This window comes from Rattus norvegicus, chromosome 10 (genome assembly GCF_036323735.1).
Source record: "Rattus norvegicus strain BN/NHsdMcwi chromosome 10, GRCr8, whole genome shotgun sequence".
Classification (NCBI taxonomy): domain Eukaryota; kingdom Metazoa; phylum Chordata; class Mammalia; order Rodentia; family Muridae; genus Rattus; species Rattus norvegicus.
The window spans coordinates 101,905,083-101,930,137 of record NC_086028.1 but is presented as its reverse complement, the minus strand read 5'-3'; the positions used below and the strand labels follow the sequence as shown (position 1 = coordinate 101,930,137).

Genomic DNA, 25,055 nt, shown 5'->3' with positions numbered 1-25,055 from the left:
TAGGGCCCTGTCGGCGCCTGGGCAGCGGACACGGGTCGTTGCTTTGGTGTCTGTCACTTCTGTCGCCACCTCCTCTGCCAACACCAACACTGACCTCCGTCATGAACCCCGACCTGCGCAAGGAGCGGGCCTCCGCCACCTTCAATCCGGAGTTGATCACGCACATCTTGGATGGCAGTCCGGAGAATACCCGGCGCCGTCGAGAAATTGGTGAGAGGAGAATCGGTGGAGGGCCAGGCCCCTCTCCTACCGAACGAGAGGAAAGGACCCCCCCCCCCGTGAATGAGGATTTGGGGCCTCTGGAGTTTAGGGGAAGCCGGAACCCCAACTTCAATGGACGTTCAGTGGCAGGATTGGAAGGGGATCGTCCTCCGTCGTAATCTGCTGGGATTCTATGAGGGTGAAAGCCTGTTTCTCTTGATGTCATTTAACTCTCTTGCAGAGAACTTGATTCTGAACGACCCAGACTTCCAGCATGAGGACTATAACTTCCTCACTCGAAGCCAGCGTTATGAGGTGGCTGTTAAGAAGAGTGCCACCATGGTGAAGAAGATGAGGGAATATGGCATCTCGGACCCTGAAGAAATCATGTGGTTTAAAAAGTAGGTGTACCTTAGCACATTGGTGTATGTCCAAACTACAGCTGCAGTGTGGGGAGGTCTTTATCTTGCATGGCGTTTAAAGGCTTAAATCAAACATTTCATGACTCAGTTTTATGTGTGAAAAGTAATATTACTTTTGCATCTAGGTCTTTTGGTGGGATAGTGTGGCATGGCATGTTTGTAAAATGTGAATAATGAACGGTTGTGCCCCAAATTTCTTTTTTATTTTCAAAAAAATTTAAGGACTGGTTGAGGTGGCTACCCAACATAGTCATGATTTCAATTCCCAGGACCCACACAGTAGAAAGAAGAGTCACCTCCCTCAGATTGTCCTCTGACATTTGCTAGAGATGGCTGTTGTACTCTACACACCATAGAATTAAACTTTAGGTTTAACTTAAAAAATTCTTTTGAACTGGGCTGTGGTGACCCATGCCTTTAATCCCAGCACTCCGGAGGAGGCAGGGGCAGGCTGATCTCTGATTTTGAGAGATCAGTTTCTGTTTATCCCGTCTGTTCCTGTCTGCAGGACAGCCAGGGTTCCACAGTGTAGCTGTGGGAGAGAGCAGACCAGGGGCAGAGCAAACACTATGGCAGAGACAAGCAAATGATAAAAAAGCCTTTTGTTCCAAACATCCCAATGAAAGTTATTTAAGTGCAAGGTGAATCTGCACATCGGAAGAAAGCTTCCTGATACCAGCCAGGGGTGTGACTCAGTGGGACACAGGTTGCCTAGTGTCACAAGGCTCTGGGTTTGATTCCCAGAACTGAACACTAAAGTGAGGGGAAGGGGAAGAGACCCAGTGATTTTCTGAGGAGCTGTAGTTGCAAGACCAGACGTTTAGGTGTTTTGGAACACTAGTGGATTCTGTTTTAAGGTAGTGGGAATTTTGACTATAGAGTAACGGGAGACATGAGAATCCGTGGAGAGCCCGGCAGGCCTCAGAATGAACCTGATCTTCTCAGAACCACATTCTAAGAACCTCGCATTGTCAGGTGTGATGTAATGACAGTGACTCCTCATGCTTGTCCTGTCCAGAAGGAAAACCCGACTTAGTCCTGGTGCTGAGGAGAGCAGCTTTTTCTCAGACACTCTGTTGCACTCTGCTTCTCAGTTATATATAAGGGGGCTGGAGACATGGCTCAGTGGTTAAGAATACTGTCTGATCTTCCAGGGAACCCAGGTTCAATTCCCAGTACCCACACGGCAGCTCAGAACTTTCTGTAACTCCAGGGGATCTGACACCCCCACATAGACACACATGCAGGCAAGACAACAATGCACATAGAATAAATAAATCACTAAAAAAAGCCTTTAAAAATGATATATAAAGATCCTCCCTGACCCTTAGCTTTAATGGTCATTCTAGCACAAGGGGCTTTTTGCCTGCAATGTCTCTGCTGGTTCTCCTTTATTTCTGAGCACCTCTTTGGGGTTTTTAATGTAGTAAGGGAACTCCTCAGTGTTTTCATTAATAAAGATAGAATTGGGAGGCTAGAGAAATACCTCAGCAGTAGAGCCCTTGCCTAGCATGCACAATTACCTAGGTTCAGTCCCCAGCATAAATAAACAAACAAATAAATAAATAGTAAAGGGTGTCAGTCAGCTGTTAAGAGCACTGGCTGCTCTTCCAGAGGTCCTGAGTTCAATTTCTAGAACCCACATGGTGTTTCCCAACCATCGGTAATGAGACCTGATGCCCTCTTCTGGTGCGTCTGAGGACAGCTACAGTGTTCTTATCAATCAATCAATCATAAAAAATAAATAGATAAAATGAAAGATTTGACCAGAAGTACACTCACTTTTGCCTAGCACGCTCCAGATCCCAGATTAAATCTGCAACTCCTTAGCAACAACAACACATTTTGTTTTTGTTTTCTTTTGGAGTTTTGCTTTGGTTTTGAGATAGGCTATTATGTAGTCCAAGCTGGACTCCAACTCCACATGTTCTTTCTGCCTCGGCCTCTTAACTGCTGGCGTTATAGATGTGAGCCAGCCTGCCTGGCTTAAAAAGATTAAATGTTATTAAGAGTATGTTCTCGGGGTTGGGGATTTAGCTCAGTGGTAGAGCGCTTGCCTAGCAAGCGCAAGGCCCTGGGTTCGGTCCTCAGCTCCGGAAAACAAACAAACAAACAAACAAACAAACAAAAACGAGTGTTAACCTGTGCCTGTGATTCAAGCACATGGGAGGTGGAGGCAGGTCAGAGTCGTCCTTGCGTATATCCAGTTTGAGGACGGCTCGAGCTACATTGGCAACTTTTCACGGTTCGTTTCGGCAGTCAGAAGACTCACCAACTTCCAAATACTTATTTCTGCTTCTAAAGCTTGTAATATGTGGGATTTGAGTAAATCCTAGGAAGGCGCTACAAAGTGGACTGAGGTGGGTTCGCAAACAAAAATCGTAAGTTTTCGTACCTTCTAGGTACATTGTGGAGCAGTGCTGTTTTGTTTGGTAGAGTGGATGACACAGCGTATTTCGTAACCCTCGTTACTGCATGACATGCAACCAGACTCAAGTGAGGTCACAGAGGCCTAGAGCAAAGTCCTTCCTGTGGACCTCACCTTGTTTTCTCATGAAATGCTAGCGATAAGTTTCAGTGCCCTTTGAAACAGGAAGTGTTCCTGGGATGTGACCGGGAGGTCTGTTTAAGTTGGGGGAGGAGACTGGAAGTTAGTCTCGGGAGTGACTGCTGTCAAGGCTGTCTGTGAGCATGGAGGCCCTTCTGGTTCTTGAACTCTGAATGTAACTCAGCATCAGAACTTCATGTGCTGCCCAGAAAGACTTCTCATTCTTTTTTTTTTTTTTTTTTTGGTTCTTTTTTTCGGAGCTGGGGACCGAACCCAGGGCCTAGGCAAGCGCTCTACCACTGAGCTAAATCCCCAACCCCAAAACTTCTCATTCTTTCTCGCCCAATTTCTTTTTTCTTCTCATCATTATTTACTGTGCATGTGTGTATGCCTGTATGTGTGTGTGCATGTGTGTATGCCTGTATGTGTCCATGTGTGTATACCTGTATGTGTGTGTGCATGTATGTGTGTGTGCATGTATGTATGCTTGTACGTGTGCATGTGGCCGGGGTTAGCAGCCTTCCTTGGAGCTGGAGTTACAAGCTCCCGATGAGGGTGCTGGGAGTTAAACTTGGGTCCTCACTAGAACAGTAGATGTTCGATGCCGAGCCATCTCTCCTTGCCCAGTATCCTGTCACTTGCTGTAGATGGCTTACTTTTCACTTAGTGTAAAAATTTAGGAAACCGGGCTGGAGAGATGGCTCAGGGGTTAAGAGCACCCGACTACTCTTCCAGAGGTCCTGAGTTCAATTCCCAGCAACCACATGGTGGCTCACAACCATCTGTAATGGGATCTGATGCCCTCTTCTGGTGTGTCTGAAGACAGCTACAGTGTACTTATATATAATAAATAAATCTTTAAAAAAAAAATTTAGGAAACCAAAAAACAAAACCCCCACCATTAATTGTAAAATACAATGGGCATGCTCAATGAGGGCTGAGTGCTAGGATTGATGAGGCAGGGGGATTTCCAGGTATTTAGGGCATTTACTGTTCTGTTGTGTGTTTATTACCACCCCCACCCTCCCATCTGTTTGTTTTTGTTTTTTGAGACAGGGTTTTTCTGGGTAGCCTTGACCATGTAGACCAGGCTAGCCACAAACTCAGAGAGCTGCCTGCTTCTGCCTCCGGCGTGCTACGATTGAAGGTGTGCACTACCACACCCAGCTACTATTTCCTCCTCCTCTTCCTCCTCCTCCTCTTCTTCTTCCTCCTCTTCCTCCTTTTCTTCTTCCTCCTCCTCTTCCTCCTCCCCCTTCCTCCTCCTCTTCCTCCTCTTCTTCCTCTTCCTCTTCCTCCTCCTCTTCTTTTTGTTCTTCCTTCTTCTTCTTCTTTTTAAAATCTATTTATCTATATTCTGTGTACATTGGTATTTTGCCTGCATGTATGTCTGTGTGAGGGTGTCAGATCCCCTGTGGGTGCTGGGACTTGAACCCAGGCCCTCTGCAAAAACATTGAGTGTTCTAAACCACTAAGCCATCTTTCCAGCCTCTACTATTTCTTTTTAAGACAGGGTCCCTATTGTCTTGTTTGGGGTTCTTTCTTTCTTTCTTTCTTTCTTTCTTTCTTTCTTTTTATTTTTATTTTTTTCGGAGCTGAGGACCGAACCCAGGGCCTTGCACTTGCTAGGCAAGCGCTCTACCACTGAGCTAAATCCCCAACCCCTTTTTTCTTTTTTTAAATGCGTTTGTTGTTTTTGGAAAATTGATGTTTTAAATATTTGACTCGAATGGATGTTTCGCATTTGTTTATATACTGCTTTCTTGCCTGGTGCCAGAGGGGGTCAAAAGCAGTGTGGGATCCCATGGAACTGGAGTTACAAATGGTTGTGAACTAGGAACGGAAGCCAGGTCTTCTGGAAGAGCAGCCCCTGCTTTTAGCTGCTGAGAGTCCCCCTTCACCTGACTTACAGCCCCAGGGTCCTAACAGTAGCTCCTGTTATCCCTGGGCTTCCGGAAACCTCCTGCTCGTCTCCTTCAGTGTGTTTGACTGTTCTGCTTGCTCTCACGTTCCAACAAGGGTCGGCTGGGTTGTTTGTAGACCCCTTGGGTTTTTAAACTAAGTCGCTGAGGCTGGTAAAAATACACGTCAGTCAATAGAGCTCTTAGCATTTTTGAGGTCCTGTAGTCTATCCCCAGTCCCTATGTTAAATTAATTAAATCCGATTTCTTGACAAGCATCCGTGGGAGGGATTAAGCATTATTAAAATATAAAGTCTCAGATTTTATTCTCTGCTTTGTTTTCTTTTCTTTGATGGGGATAGGGTCTTGCTATAGCAGGACTTTCTTGGAACCACCAGAGGTGTAAATGAGATATGGAGACTTTTGGTACCAGTTGAAAGCTTAGACCTTTAGCTAGGGCAGTCTCCCAGCTACTGTAAACTTAACCCTACTGTCTTGGCCATGACCCATCAGTGGCGTGGTTATTTCTGTACCTCTGTGCTCCTCTGCCGAGGACTGTCCTGTTCCCTCTCTCCATTTTGTGTCTCCTCTCCCAGGATCCCGCCTCCCCCCCCCCACTCCCTGCCCAGCCATTGGCTGTCAGCTTTTTATTACAGCCAATCAGATACAGTTCTAGATTGCCTCAGCCTGGTGAGGAAGAATTAACAGGCCCTGCCAGCACTTAGCTCTCTACTGGTAAGAGACACACCCTCGCCCAGTGTACCCAGCATCTCCCTGTGTAGCTTAAGCACTCACTTCTTCCCATCTGTCACTCCCAGCCCAGCTCTAGATGCTTGGATCCTCAGGCGTACACCACCATTTATAGCTACAGTTCGCTCTTCAGCTAAATTTCAAGTGGTTTAGGGAAGGGGGAGACAACAAAAATTTTAATAAAAAAAAAGAAAAACAATAGCATATGTGTCCTGTTTGTCGTCTCCTCCTCCTCCTCCTCCTCCTCCTCCTCCTCCTCCTCCTCCTCCTCCTCTTCTTCTTCTTCCTCTTCCTCTTCCTCCTCCTCCTCTTCCTCTTCCTCTTCTTCCTCCTCCTCTTCCTCTTCTTCCTCCTCCTCCTCCTTCTCTTTCCAGTCAGGGCCTCACCAGCCTGGAGTTCACTATGTAGAGTAGGCTGCCTTTGAGTTCTTCAAGTGTCTGCCTGCCCCTGCCTTCTGTACTGGGCTCTGAGACGACGACCCCCTGCCCAGCTCCTCTCATTTTGCCCAGCAGCTTTGGGTTAATATCCTTATGATTATGTTTCTAGTTTTCCACAGTATTTTACTGAATTGCTCTGCCTTCTCAGTTCCCTCATGGAAATGTGGGTTTGTTAGATATTCACCACTCTTGGCTCCTCAAATTTCTCAGAACTTCGTGGGTTTTCTCTTTCCGTCCACCCACCCACCCATCCATCCACGAGGGAATGGGGAGAGTGTGTGTGACTACGAGGTGGTTTTGGTGAGACTCAGTCGCCTTAGGACACTGTGCTAGTCTTACCCCGGAGGTGATGTAAGCGTCCATCTGTCCCTCTCACCAGGGCATTGGTGCTTAGCTTCCTCTTTATACTTCTCTCTCCTCTAATTTCCTGTCTGGTGTTTGCTTTGTAGCCAGACTGTCTTTAAACTCAAGATCTTCCTGCCTCAGCCCCCTGCTGTCTTCCTGCGGTTATAAGCACGTTCCACTCCAGCTGCCACACAGTTTCAAACAACAGTCGATGAATACAGTGTTATAGAAATCAGAGACAAAAGGCACGTCATTATTTGGAGCTTTTTATTATCATCATCTGTGTACTGTTTTGTTTTCCAAGACAGGATTTCTCTGTGTAGCCCTGGCTAACCTGGAACTCTCTGTAGGCCAGCCTCTGCCTCCCGAGTGCTGGGATTAAAGGTAGTGTCATCGCCTGGCTCACCTGTGTGAGCCACTTATGCTGGGTAGTCAATTATCTCATGGGCTTTGGGCGTTTGTTTCCAGCAAACCCGAAAAGTGAGTTATTTGTTTTGCTGGACAGTGAACAGAGTGTCTTCTGCTAGACAAAGCCAGGAAAAGCAGCCTACCTCAGCTGAAAAGGGACCTTTCTGCCCTAACCACACAGCTGAGACGGTTGCCGGCGGAGCATGTGGTCCCACTGAGCAGCATCTATTAACGTTCCCCAGGACCACAGAAATCACTCCCTCTGGTAGCCTCTCTAGCTACATGAGCTGATTTGTGTTGAGTCTCTGCGTCTCGTCTCGGAGTGGCTGTGGTCGATGGAAAGCGGGAGAGTCCAGGGCTGCTTTGAGTGGTGTTTATTTCTGAAATGGAGCAGTAGGCAGTTGTGTGTTTGCTGCTGTTCCTGCTTTACGGTGATGGGCTGGCTCCATGGAGTGACAGTCTTCCCTTCCTACCGTGGTGGTCATTCATGCTCTGGGCCTTGTGAAGCCCAGGGGTGAGAAGGCTTCAAAGTCACTTAGGTGACACATCATTTGTTCTTCAAGTTCTTTCAGTGTACAGTGGGACAAAATGTAAGACGGCCCCTTAGGAAACCTGCAGGAAGCTCAAAATGTAAGACGGCCCCTTAGGGAACCTGTAGGAAATTCACGACTGATGTGCTTAATCTGTGCCTTTCATGGGTTCTGTTTTCTGAAAAGGCAGCGAGGACCAGATCTCAGCATCGTGAGCAGTTTCCTTAACCTGAAGTGTTCGCTGGCCCCTGGGGCTGATTTTTAATTCTCACATTAGATACCCTGGAGACCCCTAAAGATCTGTGATCCTGCCCTGAAATACGGACTTATTCCTCAGGGCAGGGCCTGTTCTACTCCTCACATCAGGCCCAGTGGGGAGTGTGTGTAATCCCAGCACTTGGGCAGTGCATGAGGACTCCCAGGAGGGTAAGGGTACAACAAGCCAGATGATACATTCTATGTCAACCAGGGCTAGGTAGTGTGACCCTGTCTCAAAAAAAAAAAAAAATGTTTCCTTTTTTTTTTTTTTTTTGGTTCTTTTTTTTTTTTTTTCGGAGCTGGGGACCGAACCCAGGGCCTTGCGCTTCCTAGGTAAGCGCTCTACCACTGAGCTAAATCCCCAGCCCAAAAAATGTTTTCTTTAAATAGATTATTCTCGTTGTTTTTTTTTTTGTTTTGTTTTTGTTTTTTTAAAGATTTATTCATTTATTATATATAAGTACACTGTAGCTGTCTTCAGATACACCAGAAGAGGGAATCGGATCTCTTTACAGATGGTTGTGAGCCACCATGTGGTTGCTGGGAATTGAACTCATGACCTCTGGAAGAGCAGTCGGGTGCTCTTAACCACTGAGCCATCTCTCCAGCCCCTATTCTCGTTGTTTTTTAACAGTTGTATAAAGAATGTTTTGTGGAGTTCCTTAACTTCAAATCGAGTTAAACCTGAAAGTAACACAAAAGTTACTCACATTGACTCAGATCAGCAAGCCAGTCAGCAGAGGAACAATGAAGTCCGTTGTTATAGATAAGTGTAGAATTCATACAAGACTTCTTTTTTTAAAATCTATTTGTCATGTATGTGAGTCCACTGTCGCTGTCTCAGACACACCAGAAGAGGGCATCGGATCCCATCACAGACGGTTGCTGGGAATTGAACTCAGGGCCTCTGGAAGAGCAGCCAGTGCGCTTACTCTCTGAGCCATCTCTCCAGCCCCAAGACTTCCGTTTTAAGAAAAAAATGAGGGGTTGGGGATTTGGCTCAGTGGTAGAGCGCTTGCCTAGCAAGCGGAAGGCCCTGGGTTCGGTCCCCAGCTCCGAAAAAAAGAAAAGAAAAAAAAAAAGAAAAGAAAAAAATGAAACCAGAGTTTTCGGTTGTGTCAGGGATGGAACTAGACTGAGCCTGCTTGATGTGCTTGGTCCATCCCCAGCCCCAGGGAAGAAACAAGAGAAATCTGGCCCTGAGGTGATGGGAGGGAGGAGAGATGCTGCAGGAGGCCTTGCAGTTGCCTTGTAAAGTCGCACCTTTTCCATTTCATTTAATAGAAGAGATCTTCAGTTTTCCCTCCTTCATCCTGAGGGGCAGGATTTATCTGTCAGGAATGTGAGGTTAAGGGCCAAGGTGCTTAACAGAAAGCTTGACAAACAGACTTTGACTTCTGGAAAGTAAAGGCGGAAAGAGAACTGTTGTACACAGTGGTCCTCTGCCCTCCACATGTGTGCTGTGGACGAAGGCCTTCTTCCCCATGTGTCACACACATGCACACATGCTAGTCCTAATAAGTGATAACAAGGGAATGTGAGGTGGACACCGTCTATAGCACGAGGCTGAGACGCTTTTCTTTTCTTTCCTGTAGACTATATTTGGCCAATTTTGTGGAACCTGTTGGCCTCAATTACTCCATGTTTATTCCTACCTTGCTGAATCAGGGCACCACTGCTCAGCAGGAGAAATGGATGCGCCCGTCCCAAGAACTCCAGATAATTGGCACCTACGCCCAGACGGAGATGGGCCACGGTTAGTCCACATCTGAGGGTCCGGGGGTGACCACTTAACGAGTTCAAGAAAAGTGACTCCTGCCATTGCATTTTTTTTCTTCTTCTCCTGCTGCTATGTGTTTGGGATTTTATTTTTTAAATTGTTGCATCAAAACCCAATTTCTCTTTCTGAGTCTATTTCCTCATAAAATAGATCCAGGGCTCTGAGGAGCATCTTCAGTGTCACTCCTTAAAGCTTGTCCTCGTCACAGATACCTACTATTAACGGCTGTTGGGCAGCTTGGAGAGATGGTGTTTAAGGATCTCAGAGCTCCCAGCTATGCTGGTCTGTGTAATTGTGAAGGACTCTGTTGGCGTTTCCTCTGAACGCTGAAGCCTCACCAGTGTCTGGAGGTGACGTCAGAAGCACGGCTGTAATGGCAAGGTGAAGGCAGGGAACCGGTTTCCTGCTAGCTGCTCCAAAGTTTGTAACCCAAATCCTGTGGTGTCCTCTGGCTGTTTGTCACAGTTCCTCTGTGAATGTCTGGATCCTTTACTTCGGGTAGCTTTGGTTAGCTCCTCCCTAAATGCTTGGGGCTGCGCAGCAAGTGGTAGTCTTGTTTTCACAGACAGAATCCCTGGTAAGTGTGCAGTTTTAGCATTTGTTGTTTGCTTTGGTTTTTTTTTTTAAGACAAGGTTGGCCTTGTTAGCCTGGATTGCCCTTGGCCTCCGGTGTGCTGCGACGGTAAGCTTGCACCATGTGCCCAACAGGTGTGAGTGTTTTAGATTTGAGATGGCCTGCCTCATCCTTCACCGCTGTGACTGTGAAGAGAAGGGAGTTGGATCTGGTAGAGCAGTCTTACAGCCCAGCACTTGGGAGGCTTGAAGCAGGAAGATAGCAAGTTTGAAGTGAACCTGGATTTCGAAGTTAAACCCTCTCAAGAGAACCATACAGACTGTGTGTGTGTGAGATGCTGAACAAATCTGCATTATACTCTCCAGGGGACCCAAGGCTTTATTCAGATACTGTGTCTTCCTTTCTGGGTGTGCTGACCTGCATCCTTCATAGGAGGCCTTAGACGTGAGGAAGGTAATATGTCTTTTTGGTCTTCTCGTTGGCCTAATGTTTCTGCTTTAAGTTTAGAGAGAAGACAGACTGAAGACTTGAACTCTTAGCTGAGATCAGAAAGTGAGTTCATGCTTCTTCCCTGGACAAGTTTGCCTGCCTGGGATTTTCCTTGCATTGGAGTCAGTTGTATCTCTGTAGGGCGCTGTCGGGGCTGCAGTGGTGGAGATTAAGTCTTGCTTCTTGGTGTTTTGTTCACTTTTGGTCTTCTTTTCTGTCCTTCAGGTTAAGAGGTCAAGTCTGTTGGCTAATTTGCATATGACAGTAGTACCAAATAAAGAACAGTTTAAAACAGAGTCCTTTCCCATCAAGGAAAAAGGCACATCCCTGTCAGCTTTGTCTTTTCCCTTTTGTGCCTTCCTGTCCCTTCAGACGAACCAGGAAATCTTGACAGACTTGTTCCTGGGTCTGTGGGCCTCAAGCACAGAGAGGGCTGGGCTGAGGAGGATGCTCTTCGGACTCTGGTGTTGAAGGGCCACTGGGGAGTCAGCCGTACGTTTCTTCAGGTCACAAGCAGGTGGTCAGCTGAAGATCTGCCACTTGATAGGGACTTTTGCCCATCACTGCTTTGGTCTAGGAAGGCAAAGCTTCTGTATTACAGCTGCTGTCCCCTAAGTCTACAGCCCTGACAGTCTCCTCTCTGAAGAAGGGGCCTTAATTCTGTCAAACTTGAAAGATTAGCAAAGTTGATCTCATGAGTCTTTAATCCTCCTGCATCGAGGCTTCACTGCTGTCCCCTGTCCTAGTCTGAGTTCTGCCAAGCTAACTGGACCCTGTAGGTTCCCATAAGACTTGTATCTTGGGTTTGGGTTAGCATAGTTTTCTCAGCTTTATTCTGTCAGTCTGTCTGTCTTTTTCCTTTGGTGTGGGATGGAACCCAGTCTTCATGCTTGTTAGACAAGCACTCTACCACTGATTGGAATCCATAGTCCCTCCTTGCTGCTGTAATCTAACTCCTTTATAAGAGCAACGCTTACCTAGCACACAGGAGGCCCTCAGTTCAACTCCCAGTACTGTAGTGGAGTAAGAAAAAAATTATATATACATAAACATGTGCTCACAAACATATATAGTATTTGGGGTTATGCCTTTTGTCTATCATCAGAAATGAATTACTTCATTGAAGGAAAGAGCTTTTTTTTTTTTTTTTTTTCCTTTTCTTTTTTCTGAGGCGGGCAGTTCTCTGTGAGGTGGAAGCCAGTGTGGCTATACAGAAAGTTCCAGGCTGATCAGGGCTACACATTAAGACCTGTCTCAAAAATAAACAAAATACCCAGATTTATTTTAATTCTTGTGTGTGTGTGTGTGTGTGTGTGTGTGTGTGTGTGTATGTGAGAGAGAGAGACACATGTGTGTGATTCCCACAAGTGTGTTGGTACCCTCAGAAGTCAGAAAAGCATAGCAGATCTCCTGGAGCTGGAGTTAAGAAGTTGTGAGTCCTGGGTGAGTTCTTCGAGGGTACTGAGACCTGAACTCAGGTCTTTTGGCAAAGCAACAGGCGCCCTTTCCATCTCCCCAGTGCCTCCTTTGCTTTTGTAGAGCCGGCTGACCTGGAATTCTCCTCAGTTCTCACCTCTGCCTCTGCAGTGAGAGGGTGGGAGGGTGGAGTGGGGTGGGGATGGCAGGAGAGCCCTACAGTACCTCACAAAGGTATAACCCAGACAACCTTCCCCTCCTCCTCCCTCACATAGCATTTGCCCACCTAGGGTGCCAGCACCAGCCACTGACTTTGAATTCTGATCTCAGTTTGTCAGGTTGCAAAACAACACTGCAGGGATTTGAGTTAAGTTCTAGCAAAGCAAAGCTTTTTATTTAATTCTTCCTGCTCCCAGGCAGAAACTAGCTAACTTTTTCCTGTTAGTCAGATCTTTGCCAGGAGGGTGTATGTGGGCGACAGGGCTTATGAAAGTCACTCTGTAGACCAGCCTAGGCTCAGACTTGTGGGGTTCCTGCCTGTCAGGATTGTAGGCCTGAGTCACCAGGCCTGGTTTTTCTTGGACGGAGCTTGGCTTTGTGCAGGTTAGGCAAGCACTGTGCTAAAGGTTCAGCTCTACTCCCAGCCAGAGCATTCTCCCTGCTGTTGGCTGCCAGCCTGTCCAGCTCTGTAGCCTATGGAAGGAGAGACTGAAGAGACCTTTCCACATAACAGCTTTGAAAGAACTGACTTTAACGCTTTGCCAAACATAGTGCTAGTGCTTCATAGCGTATGACAAATTACCTCACAGGAGTATGTGTCGCCCCCATGCGTAACCAACTTCAGTAGAGAAGCTAGCACACTCTCTGTACATTCCTAAGTGTTATCCACCACGACTAATACTTACATTAGCTGCAGTGTGTGGTCGGAGTGCTTTCCTGCCTTCAGTGTATTTGACAACACTGTGTCATTCCTTCTGTAGTACCCCACACAGATACAAACCCTCCGTCTGAAGGGCTGCTTCCAGACTCCCCGTTCACCACCAGTCTCGGATTGTTAGCAACACTGAATAGCTCTCCTGAAAGCTGAAAACGGGGTGCTCCCAGCCTCCAGGCTTCCCGTCTAGGTCAGGGTTTCTGCTCTGGGGACCTGGCATGTGTTTCTTTTCCTTTTGGGAAGGGAATGCTGAGGACTAAAGGAGAGCCTGAGCCCACTGAGCATGAGCTCCCCAGAGTGTCACCCCGCCTAGTCCCCTCCTCATCCCTATTTAACTTCTAGATGAGTTCTAGGTTGGGGTGTGGGGACTGAACAGTGGTTTGGCTTTTGTCTGTTTGTGATAGAATAAACCCAAGGCAAATTGTTTTACCACTGTGCTATACTGCCATTCCTAGCATTGGCATTCTAAAAGCTTGGAGAGTTCATGAATGGAAAAGGCATCTTGGAGTTGGAGAGATAGCTCAGGGGTTAAGAGCGCTGGCTGTTCTTCCAGAGGACTTGGGTCCAATTCCCAGCACCCACATAGCAGCTCACACCCCTGACTGTTATTCCAGTTCCAAGGTCTCCGACACCTTCACACAGACACACATACAGATAAAGCACCAGTGAACATAAAATAAAAACAAATTATATATTAAAAAAAGAAAAGAAAAGAAAAAGGTGTTCAGTTTGGTTGGTTTGGTTTGGCTTTTAAAGGTAGGATTCCTCTGTGTGGCCCAAGCCAGCCCTGAACTTGAATTCTTCTGCCTCTGCCTCCTGTGTGCTGGGATTACAGACATGCATCATCACAAGCAGCTCCACTGATTGGTTTCAGTGACTACAGATTCCTAGGGAGTCGCTAATGTGTCACAAGAGTCCCCACAGACCTTTCACCCACGCTGCCTGTAGCCAGCCTTTTGGGATTTCCAGTTTCCATGTTTCTAAGAAACATGCGGATTTTGGATGTTCTCAACCCATGCTGGGCTTGAAGGTTAAGCTCGCCAACCAGAGACAGGACTCGGTTACAAACCCTTGTCCTGGTCTGCCACCATCGTTTTGATGCCATGTGGCATGTGGCTGTCCACTTTCCTTTATTCCCTGTGAAGTGGGGGAGAAGCACTGCGTCTCTTGGGAGCGGTTAGCTGGAGGCGCTTGCCCTGGAGAGGTCCAGGTGAGCGCTGCTTGTCTCCAGCCCGGCTGAGATGGAGCAGGCTGAGAGGGTGAAAGGTCTGTGCTCCAGGCTCACGTCTAATAGCATAACAGTGTACCACAGCCCGTCAGGCGCAGGTCTGTGCTCACCGGCTGTAATGGCTGTCCCTAGGAGCTGCATGTCTTTAATTGCTGCCGTTATTGGGATAAAGAGCACTGTCAGTTTTTGTGTTAATTTGCACAGTAGATCCTGGTTGAATATTTGATCTGGTGAACTTGAATGAATTAGACTGTGGGTCTGTCCTAGATATTTCCTGAATAAACAGCACCCCAGTCTAGACACTTCCCTGATTGCATCCAGGAAAACCTTAGCCGGGGTTCATTGTATCACCCAGAGAACTGCCGTGTTCTCCTGTTTCTGTCCGCCGGCACCAAAGGGCACCTTTGTGCCCGGTCAAATCTCCTTTTCAAATTTTTCATTTGCTTTCGTTTACCTGCCGGGCCAGAGTCTTACCTTCTACATGATTGAGGCTCTGCTGACATAAGAAAGACAAACATTGTCGAGAATCATAACACAGAAAAGGACAGTGCTCGCATTGTGATGAAGTGCACCTGATCAATTCGTACTCACAGTTTGTTTTTTCTCCTTCCCCGCTCTATCCGTTCACGTCTCTGATTCTTACACACCTGATGCTACCTCCCTCAAATGCCCGTCCTGGTATTTCTTCGAAGCTCTGTGCACCGAGGGCATCCTGAGCCTTTGGACCTTCACTTGGGCATGTTCCTACCCACCTTGCTTCACCAGGCCACCGCAGAGCAGCAGGAGCGCTTCTTCATGCCGGCCTGGAATTTGGAGATCACGGGCACTTATGCGCAGACAGAGATGGGTCATGGTACAGTGTGTTTAGTCTACCTTCTACAGGCCTGCCTCGGTGGGGCTGAGGTGGTGATGATTGCTGTCTGTCTGCCTTCCCCACAGTTCACTAGAGTCAGTGTTGTTGTGTTTAAACATAGGAACAGGACCCAGGCTGGCAGGGTGGCTCTGTGGTAAAGGCATTTGCTGCCGAGCCTGATGCACCCCCTTCCCAGACCCACACAGCAGGCGAAAGCTGACTCCCACACATGGCTGTGGCTCGTGTGCACGTGTGCACGTGTGGCACAAATGTACACAGAGGAAATGTAAATTTTGTTTCTGTTTTTGAGACAGGTTTCTCTGTGTAGCCCTGGCTGTCCTGGAACTTTCTTTGAAGACCAGCTGGCCTCGAACTCACAGAGATCCTCCTGCCTCTGCCTCCCAAGTGCTGGAATTAAAGGAGTGTGCCACCGCTGCCCAGTGGAAATGTAATTTTAAAAAAAGTACAAGAACTGGGTTTAAAGGGAAGCGGCCACCTCTGTCACACAGAGGAGTAGTTGCCTCTACCTTTTCTTTTGATTAGTCTCAATAAATATGGCACGTCCACTGAGCCACACTCACAAGCGACACCCAGGACACTGCTGTTGTGGCCTAGGGGTCACTGTGTGACAGGACAGTAACTGCTGTGCCCGTCACTCACAGCTTGTCTACTGCTGGTCTTTAGCCTCCTGAGGCCCGGCTGGTCTGTTTTCTTGGTCTTTTTCCTCTGTGCTGTACTGAGGCCACGTGATGTCTTTCCTTAGGAACTCATCTTCGAGGCTTGGAAACCACTGCCACATATGACCCCAAGACCCAAGAGTTCATTCTCAACAGCCCTACTGTGACTTCCATTAAGTGGTGGCCTGGGGGACGTAAGTTGGATTTTTTTTTTCTTTAAACATGTTTTGAATGTTTGTTGTTACTGCCGAACATTTTGAGGACGTATGAGATTGTGATTGAGGCAGTTTATTAAAGAGAAGAAAGGCGTGCACTGGAAAGGAAATGAGGTAAAAGGCAAAGACAGGTCCAGAACCAAAGCCTGCATTGCACCAGAGAGCCATGAAAATGAAAAATCAAAGGACAAGAGCACAAGCAAGTGCGATTCATACGTGTAATCCCAGCGCTCGGGACTTAGAGGTGGGAAGATCAGAAGGCGAGACCCTGCCTTGAGCAGGGACGCACACTTCCTGTCCCCGCTTCTTGCTTTTGCAGTTGGGAAAACTTCCAATCACGCAATAGTTCTGGCTCAGCTCATCACTCAAGGAGAGTGCTACGGGTTACATGCCTTTGTTGTCCCTATCCGTGAAATTGGGACCCACAAGCCCTTGCCAGGTAAGGATTGTTCTTTGGATATCAAGGTAAAAATTAAAACTGCAAGGGGCTGGAGAAATAGCTTAGCAGTCAAGAACGCTGGCTGATCTTCCAGAGGACCAGGGTTCTGTTCCAGCATTTACCTGGTGGCCCGAAACCAGCTGTAACTCTAGTTCCAGGGGATCCAACACCCTCTTCTGGCCTCCTGGGGCTTCAGGCATCCATGTGGTACATGGGCAAACATGCATGAAAAACACCCACGCACAAGATGACGAAAATAGGTGAACTGCAGGAGTGTAAGGCACAGTTAAGTGGGGCGGAGGGAAGCAAGGACGAGAAGCACGCATGCACGCATCACAGTGCTTCTTGTTGTCTGTGGTAGGCATCACTGTCGGGGATATCGGTCCCAAATTTGGTTATGAAGAGATGGATAACGGCTACCTGAAGATGGACAATTACCGTATTCCCAGAGAGAACATGCTGATGAAATACGCCCAGGTTTGTTGTTTGGTAGTAGATTGTTATTGGTGAAGCCGTTCTCACCGAGTATCCCAGACCAGCTAAGGCGAGGTTCAGAACAGTCCTTCTGGCCCAGTTGCAGAAGGTGATGGGCTTTTACTTCTGACAGAGACTTAGAAGCGGTTGGGATGTGTATGTGAAAATTATCACCCACTTGGTGAACCTGTGGTCTCAGGTCTTTAAGTAACTTAGAATCACCTGAAAGGCCAACGAGACCTCAGATTATTAGCCAAGTATAGTGTACTTGAGAGGCAGCCGGAAGTGAGTTCAAGGTCAGCCTGAGATACATAGCAAGCCCATGTCCTCAAGCCCTTGCTCCCAAGTCTGTGATTCAGAAGGTCAGAATAGGGAGTGAAATTTAGTATTTCAGATGCCAGGGTTGCCTGGTCCTAAGGAAGCCAGGTCCCTGCTGTTTCAGGAAACACACTTGGAGAATCAGTACGCGGTTTCTTGGCCTCACAGAAAGACACTTCAGGCCTGTTTGTTTCTCCAGGTGAAGCCTGATGGCACATATGTAAAGCCTTTGAGTAACAAGCTGACGTATGGGACCATGGTTTTTGTGAGGTCCTTCCTCGTGGGAAATGCAGCTCAGAGTCTGTCCAAGGCTTGCACAATCGCCATACGATACAGCGCTGTGAGGCGCCAGTCTGAAATCAAGCAAAGGTGAGGAGGGGCCTAGGATAGCTCAGTGCTGAAGGCTTTCTCTGACCCCGCTCTTCAGAAGAAAGATTAGAAGAACCACTTTATCCACCGAGCTACCCTGGTACCAGCCCCATGGTGCTAGGTGTTAATCCAGGAACTCGTGCATGCCAGGCCCTCCAAGGATATAGCCCCTAGCATGCATGATGGGAGGATGGGGGCAAGCAGGCTGCTTCTGTCACCTCCAGGATTGTGGTTAGAATGCAGTGTGTTGAGCCTTGTGGTAGCTGGGCCTTTTATAGCATCCTTGTGAGAGGACTGTTGGGTTTCTGGGTAGTTTGGAGACGTAGTTGTCTCAGTCACACTGGAAACACTGCGGCAGTTAGAGCACTGTCCCGATGTCAGTGCAACAGAGTGAGTCAGAGCATCGCCATGGGTGGGGCGCACACCCTTAATCCCAGCATTTGGGAGGCAGAGGCAGGCAGATCTCTGTGAGTTTGAGCCAGCCTGGTCTACAGAGTGAGTTCCAGGACAGCTGGGCTATGTAGGGAGATCCTATTTAAAAAAAAAAAAAAAAAAAACAGGAAAAAGAAAAAAGATTATGACCTTATATAGAGACACGAACTGCCATTTTGAGCTGTGTGACCTCAGGCAGATTCCCTCGGCTCTCATCTCCCCATTTGTAAGATGACAGCAGCGGTGGGAGCAGCCGTCTCCCGGGGAGAATCTGTGGAGGAGGAGCTCACTCGCTATGCAGAGTACTTGGACTGAAACCTGGAGCGGTGCAAATGGCAAATGGTGTGAGCATTGACTGTTTTTCTTTATTAGCGAACCAGAACCACAGATTTTGGATTTTCAAACCCAGCAGTATAAACTCTTCCCGCTCCTGGCCACTGCCTATGCCTTCCACTTCGTAGGAAGGTACATGAAGGAGACCTACCTTCGAATTAATGAGAGCATTGGCCAAGGGGACCTGAGTGAACTGCCTGAGGTACGTACAGACGCGCTCTCTCACTTTCCTCATTCCTCCAGAGATACCCTTAGGTTTCGTGTTTGCCTGGACCTTTTTTTCATTAGAGCTGACCAGATGTCAAGATGGAATCTTTATTAATAGAATTCGAAAGGAGAGAGATTACTGTTTGGCCAACTCTAGCAGTTGAGGAAAAAGTGTGAGCCAATTACTAGTGCAGATGGTCAGGTGACTGCCTCCTGGGTTGTCATGGACACAGCTTACTCTGACAGTGAGCAGCGCACTCAGGAGCGGATGTGTTTTCTTATTAGAAGGTGGGTTTGAAGCCAGGGTTCCCATGGCCTGTGCTTGTCCCGTAGCTTCACGCCCTCACTGCTGGGCTGAAGGCTTTTACTACTTGGACAGCCAATGCTGGCATCGAAGAATGTCGAATGGCCTGCGGCGGGCACGGCTATTCTCACAGCAGTGGGATTCCAAATATTTACGTCACTTTTACCCCGGCCTGCACCTTCGAGGGAGAGAACACTGTTATGATGCTGCAGACAGCCAGGTAAGAATCGCGTCACTGGCCTCTCCTCCCTTGGGTGGTCTTCACAAACTCTGGTACTTCGCTTTCTCACCATGAAAGACAGCACAGTTCTGCTTCCGTTCTGACTCCCTTACCCTGTGGTTTGTCTCAGGGTCATTATTGCTGGGATGAAACACTATGCCCAAAGCAACTTGGGGGAGGAACAGGTTTTTTAAGACATAGCCTGTCCTTTTTTCTTCATTCATCCCCAAGATATCAGATTAATAAATGCCACAAATGTAAAACATAATTGCAGCTTGAAAGTTCCACGGTCTTTACCAGTTCAAACACTTTAAAAGTTTAGTCTCCAGCCTGGGAGATGGCTCAGCGATTGTGAGCACTGACTGCTCTTTGAGAGGACCCGGGTTCTATTTCCATCACCCACATGGCAGCTTCAACTGCCTGTCACTCCAAGATCTGATACCCTCACACAGACAGACATGCAGGCAAAACACCAATGCACGAAATAAAAATAAATAAGTTTTTAAAAATGTTTAGTCTGTAAAAAACCCAAAATCTCTTAGAAATTCAAGGTCTCTCAACAGTGAGTTCCTATAAAATCAAAAGTAAGCTAAATTCTTTCTTACTTGAAGAGGAAGAACCAGGGCACAGTCACAGTGTGAGCACAGCAAACCCAAACTCCCACAGGTAAACAATTTAACGTCCAATGTCTGGGATTCCCTCGGGCTCTTCTGAGCTCCTCCAAGTGGCTTGGGTCACTTCAGCTCTTGCCCCGCAGCACACACAGCCGCTCTTCCAGGCTCCAGCTGGCTCCACTCCACTGCTGCTGGGGTTCTTGGTGGTCATCCCGTGACACTGGCTTCTCCAAACTGTTGGGGTCACTTGCTGCAACCGGGTTGTACCTTAATGTTAGCCTTTCCCGGGCTCTTTTCGGGACCCCAGCCCTGTCACACAGTGTCAAACCTCAGCTGCTCTCCATGACCCCTTCCTGCCTTCAAAACCAGCGTTAACTACCAAGTCAGCTTCCAGCACAAAGTACAGACAGCCTTGGTGCCTCTGGACCACAGCTTCTGTGTGCCAACCCTGAGGGAACACTTCCCGGAGGCTTCACCTCAGGGATACTGGTCTCTTAATCACAGCTGAGTCTTCAATTCCAGCTGACCAGTATCTCCATCAAAGCAAAGGTTTAATTTTAGTGGTTCTGGTTTCTTTCTTATCAGCCAAGCTCCAGACTTTTCCCATAAATGCAGAGTCTTTGTTTCCTCAGAAACAGCACAAGCCAGGCCTCCGCCATCCACACTGCTGTCCACATTCTCACTGTCTGGGCTCCTACAGAACAGGAGCTCACTGAGCTCTCAACCCTCAATGGCCTTTCAGCCCAAAGTTCCTTAATCCTTCCATAATCCTCCCAAAAACACATGGTCAGGTCCATCACAGCAATAGCCCACTGTCCTGGAACCATCTTCTTTCCTGGTTAGGGTTTCTGCTGCTGTGATGAAACACTGTGACCAAAGCAGCTTGAGGAGAGAAGGGCGTGTTTGGCTCAGACTCCCATTTCACTGTTCACCATCAGAGGAAGTCAGGACAGGAACTCAAGCTGGACAGGAGCCTGGAGGCAGGAGCTGACGCTGCTCCTGACTTGCTCAGTCTGCTTCCTTTTGTTTTGTTTCATTAATTTATTTACCTGACATCCTGATAAAAGGTTCCCCTCCTGCCTCTCCTCCCAGTCCTTCCCTCTTACCTCCCCTCATTCCCCCACTTCCCTTTCTCCTCAGAGAAGGGGAGGCCTTCCAAGGGTATCAACCCGCCTTGGCATGCCAAGCTGCACCAGGACTAGGCATATCTTCTTCTGTTGTAACCTGCTTTCTTATAGAACCCAGGACCACCAGCCCAGAGGTGACACCCACAATGGACTGGGCCCTCCCACATCAGTCACCATTAAGAAAATGTTCTACAGCAGTGGTTCTCAACCCTCCAAATGCTGTGACCCTTAAATACAGTTCCTCATGTTGTGGTGACCTCCAAGCATAAAGTTATTTTCGTCACTACCTTGTAACTATAATTTGGCTTCTGTTACGAAACAATGTGTATATCTGTGTTTTCTGGTCATCTTAGGCCACCCCTGTGAAAAGGTTGTTCAACCCCAAAAGGGTCATGATCCCCGGGCTGAAGACTGCCGCTCTGATGAGCCCCGTCTCGGGCGGCTCTAGCCTGTATCAAGCTGACATAAATTTAGCCAGCACAGCACACGGTCACCCTAGCAGGTACTGAATTCCAAGTCTTTTCAGTAGAGTTGCTAAAAGTGTGTGCTCTGGTGGTTTCCAGGTTCTTGATGAAAATCTACGACCAGGTGCGGTCGGGGAAGTTGGTGGGTGGTATGGTGTCATACCTGAATGACCTGCCGAGTCAGCGGATCCAGCCACAGCAGGTGGCAGTCTGGCCAACTATGGTGGACATCAACAGCCTGGAGGGCCTGACAGAAGCCTACAAGCTTCGTGCAGCCAGGTGAGCTCCCCTCACGGGTGAGAGGCCAGCTGTGGACCCTTCTGGCTGGAGCCAGGCAGAGGTGTGAGAAGCACGATTTTCTCAGCTCTCTGCTCTTCCTTCATGCTTAACAGATTGGTAGAAATCGCTGCAAAAAACCTTCAGACTCACGTGAGTCACAGGAAGAGCAAGGAAGTAGCATGGAACCTAACCTCTGTCGACCTTGTTCGGGCAAGTGAGGTGAGTGTCGGGCGGCCTTTCCCCTCACCCTGCTCTGCTGCCCTGCCCTAGTACTGGGTCGCTGTATAGGCCTTCCGCTTGAGCAGGCTGGTCTGGAACTCACCAGATAGCTAACGCTGAGCCCCAGCTCCTGGCAGTCCTGTGTCAGCCTTCCAAATGCTGGTATCAGAGGCATAAGCACCCCACCCCCCTTTCCGAGGATCCCCGCGCCCCACCGGCTCCCTTTCTTCTAGGCGCATTGCCACTACGTGGTCGTTAAGGTCTTCTCAGACAAACTCCCCAAGATTCAAGACAAAGCCGTCCAAGCTGTGCTGAGGAACCTGTGTCTCTTGTATTCTCTCTATGGGATCAGCCAGAAAGGAGGGGACTTTCTTGAGGTCAGTGTGTGTGCTTGCCATTTGATGTAACGATCGTCTGTTTTACAGTCCTGTGTGTGTAACATGTCTCCTCTGTACTTAGCCATCCATTTTGTTGTTTCCTAGGGGAGCATCATCACAGGGGCTCAGCTGTCACAAGTAAACGCTCGGATCCTGGAGCTGCTCACCCTGATCCGCCCCAATGCTGTTGCTCTGGTGGATGCCTTTGACTTTAAGGACATGACACTTGGCTCTGTTCTTGGCCGCTATGATGGAAATGTGTATGAAAACTTGTTTGAGTGGGCCAAGAAATCCCCACTGAACAAAACAGAGGTAAGGCTGAGGGCTGGGGATTAGCTCAGTGGTAGAGCGCTTGCCTAGCAAGCGCAAGGCCCTGGGTTTGGTTACCAGCTCCGGAAAAAAAAGAGAGAGAAAGCCAGAGGTAAGGCTGACAAAAGCTGCTTCTGAGCTTCTGAAGCTTTCGTTTAGTTTTGTGCAGGTGCTAGGCACCAACCGCAGGGGTACCCTGGCAGGAGCTAGGCAAAAGACTCTATAACTCCAGGGGATCTAATACCCTTTCTGCTTTCTAAGGACACCCAAAGGGACATACAAATATATACACACATGCATAAATAAATGGTAAAACCGAATACATTTATTTATTTAGTTTTTCAAGATATGATTTCTATGTGTAGCCATGGCTGTCCTGGAACTCTCTCTGTAGACCAGGCTGGCCTCAAACTCAAGAGACATCCACCTGCCTCCTGGGTGCTGGGATTAAAGGCATTGCAACACCACCAACCCGGCTTTAATTTTTGCACACCTTTAATTCTAGGATGTGGGAGGCAGAAGCAGGCGGATCTCTGTGAGTTTGAGGACAGCCTGGTCTACAGAGTTGCAGGACAGCCAGAACTACACAGAGAAGCCCTGTCACAAAAAACCCAAAACCCAAAAATATTTGAATTTGTTTTTTTATAAGGCTGATCTATTTTCTCAATTAAAAGTCTTGAGGGGTTGGGGATTTAGCTCAGTGGTAGAGCACTTGCCTAGCAAGCGCAAGGCCCTGGGTTCGGTCCCCAGCTCCGAAAAAAAGAAAAAAAACAAAACAAACAAACAAAAAAAAGTCTTGTTTGGTTTTAAGAAAAAATGCTAATTTACCAAGAAAGTACCTTACTCATAGCCTCCACTTTCACTCTAGGTCCATGAATCTTACCACAAGCACTTGAAGCCCCTGCAGTCCAAGCTTTGAAGTTTCCCTGGGACACGTCTGAGCTCCACAAGCAGCAGAAACTCTCTCCTCTACTCACTAATCCTTGTGAAATCGTCATCAAATTTGTGTAGCTACAGAGCAAATGATGGGTTTCTTTTCCTCCCTATAAGTAAAGAGAAATGAACAGACTTTAGAGATTAAATGAGAAATTCGGTGTTGTAAGTGCAGTAATGCAGACAGAGACGTAGGAACTCAGAAAGCTTCAGAGCTGTGGTCTGACTTGCATTTGTACTGCTGCTAATCTCAGTAGGCCTTGACTCTGGAGAATTAACAGAGTTTTAACTACAAATACTTACTTATTTTCACATTTTTACTGCTAATCACTGGATATATGTTTTTTAAACAAAAGTGTTATATAGAGTGGAATTTTCCAGGCATTCGTGCCTACCACTTTCTGATCTACTGCTAAGAGCAGGAGTTTGGGGGCCAGAAACTAATAGAAACCTTGATGTGGGTGTGTGGCTGTCACACAGGCCGCTGCTGCCTGCCATGTGGGTGTGTCACCCCTATTAACTGTCACATTAACATAGTCAACAAGAGGACTCCTTCAACACCCACCCACCAAGAAACCAGAGTTCCCGATGGGCACGAGCACCCACTCCAGGCTCAGCCTTCGTGGTAGTGGCACTACTGCGCCTTTGACCCCACTTTTTGACACAGTTAAGTTACTTGTCTTACCTCCAGGCTTTCAGCCATTGCCTGGATTTCAGTCATGGTGGCTGACCTTCCCTTTCTTGCTTGCCTTCCTTCTCCTGAAAGAGATAAAAGAGATAGTAGTCAGCCTCTCCTCATAGATTAAGTATATGGAGAGCCCTCAGCTATGGTATTACTGTATTTTGGTGACTTTGTTAAGTAAATTTCCTGGGACAATCCTGATTTGAAAGATTCTGTATTCTGTTGCACAAGCTATTAAAATGCTCAGTGGTCACCAAAGTATTTCACACACACACACTCACAAATCACTCAGGTCACCTTTTACACTAGAAATAACAGGAAAGCCCTGGCCACAGCCATCTGCTGAGAGTGTTAGTTGAGATGTTTCGTTGAAGATGGCTGAAGAAAGTGCAGGCCCTGGGGAGTTTCTCCTTGCTGAGAGCCGGCTCTGTGGTGAGCCCCTAGCAGCCTTACGAGGCGGTGAAACGGCCCCTTCAGATGAGGAGCAGCCTCTACAATCATTCTGAGCTTAAAGGTGAAATATGCACCTTTTGTCCTATAAATGTCCTATAAATGCTTGGGGGGAGGGGTAATGTTTTGTTTTTTTTTTCTTGAAACAGGGCCCAGAATGGCCTTGAACTCTGATCCTCACAACCTGGTAAATGCTGGGCCTACAGGTGTGCGCCGACATGTCTGGCTGATCGGAGCTCTTTATTCTTAAAAGCACAGTAGGGAGATGATTGTAACATTAAGTCTGTGTCTGTGGCATTCGCATTGTGAGAGCAGTTCCTTAGAACAGTTCTGAGAGCACAGCATCAATGTAGTGAAAACGATGTCGACGCCTGACATGAAATCACAACCCTCCGGGTCATCGACACAAGCCTTAACCTTTCTCCTGGAATGACTGGTAATCCCTTAAGATTGACAGTACACAGCATGTCACCTTGTTGGGGTTTCTATTGACAGTAATTCATATTCTGGAAAGGAACTAATAAATATAAATGACCGAG

At 47.6% G+C, this 25,055-nt stretch overlaps 1 protein-coding gene across 3 annotated transcripts; it reads left to right on the top strand.

The window, feature by feature from the left end:
* The first annotated feature begins 1 nt into the window (after position 1).
* On the top strand, positions 2–25,055 carry Acox1 (acyl-CoA oxidase 1). 3 transcript variants are annotated; one of them, NM_001414015.1, is made up of 14 exons: positions 2–210; positions 443–602; positions 14,914–15,074; positions 15,838–15,945; positions 16,286–16,405; positions 16,767–16,882; positions 17,397–17,566; positions 18,371–18,533; positions 18,872–19,062; positions 21,367–21,546; positions 21,660–21,765; positions 21,999–22,142; positions 22,248–22,454; positions 23,320–25,055. In NM_001414015.1, the coding sequence occupies exons 1-14, from the start codon at positions 102–104 to the stop codon at positions 23,368–23,370; spliced, it is 1,986 nt and encodes a 661-aa protein (NP_001400944.1). In that variant the 5' UTR covers positions 2–101; the 3' UTR covers positions 23,371–25,055. The 3 variants fall into 3 exon arrangements, with proteins under 3 accessions (NP_001400944.1, NP_059036.1, XP_063125750.1); NM_017340.3 differs by lacking the exon at positions 14,914–15,074 and adding an exon at positions 9,396–9,556; XM_063269680.1 differs by lacking the exon at positions 2–210 and adding an exon at positions 9,396–9,556 and having other exon boundaries at positions 462–602.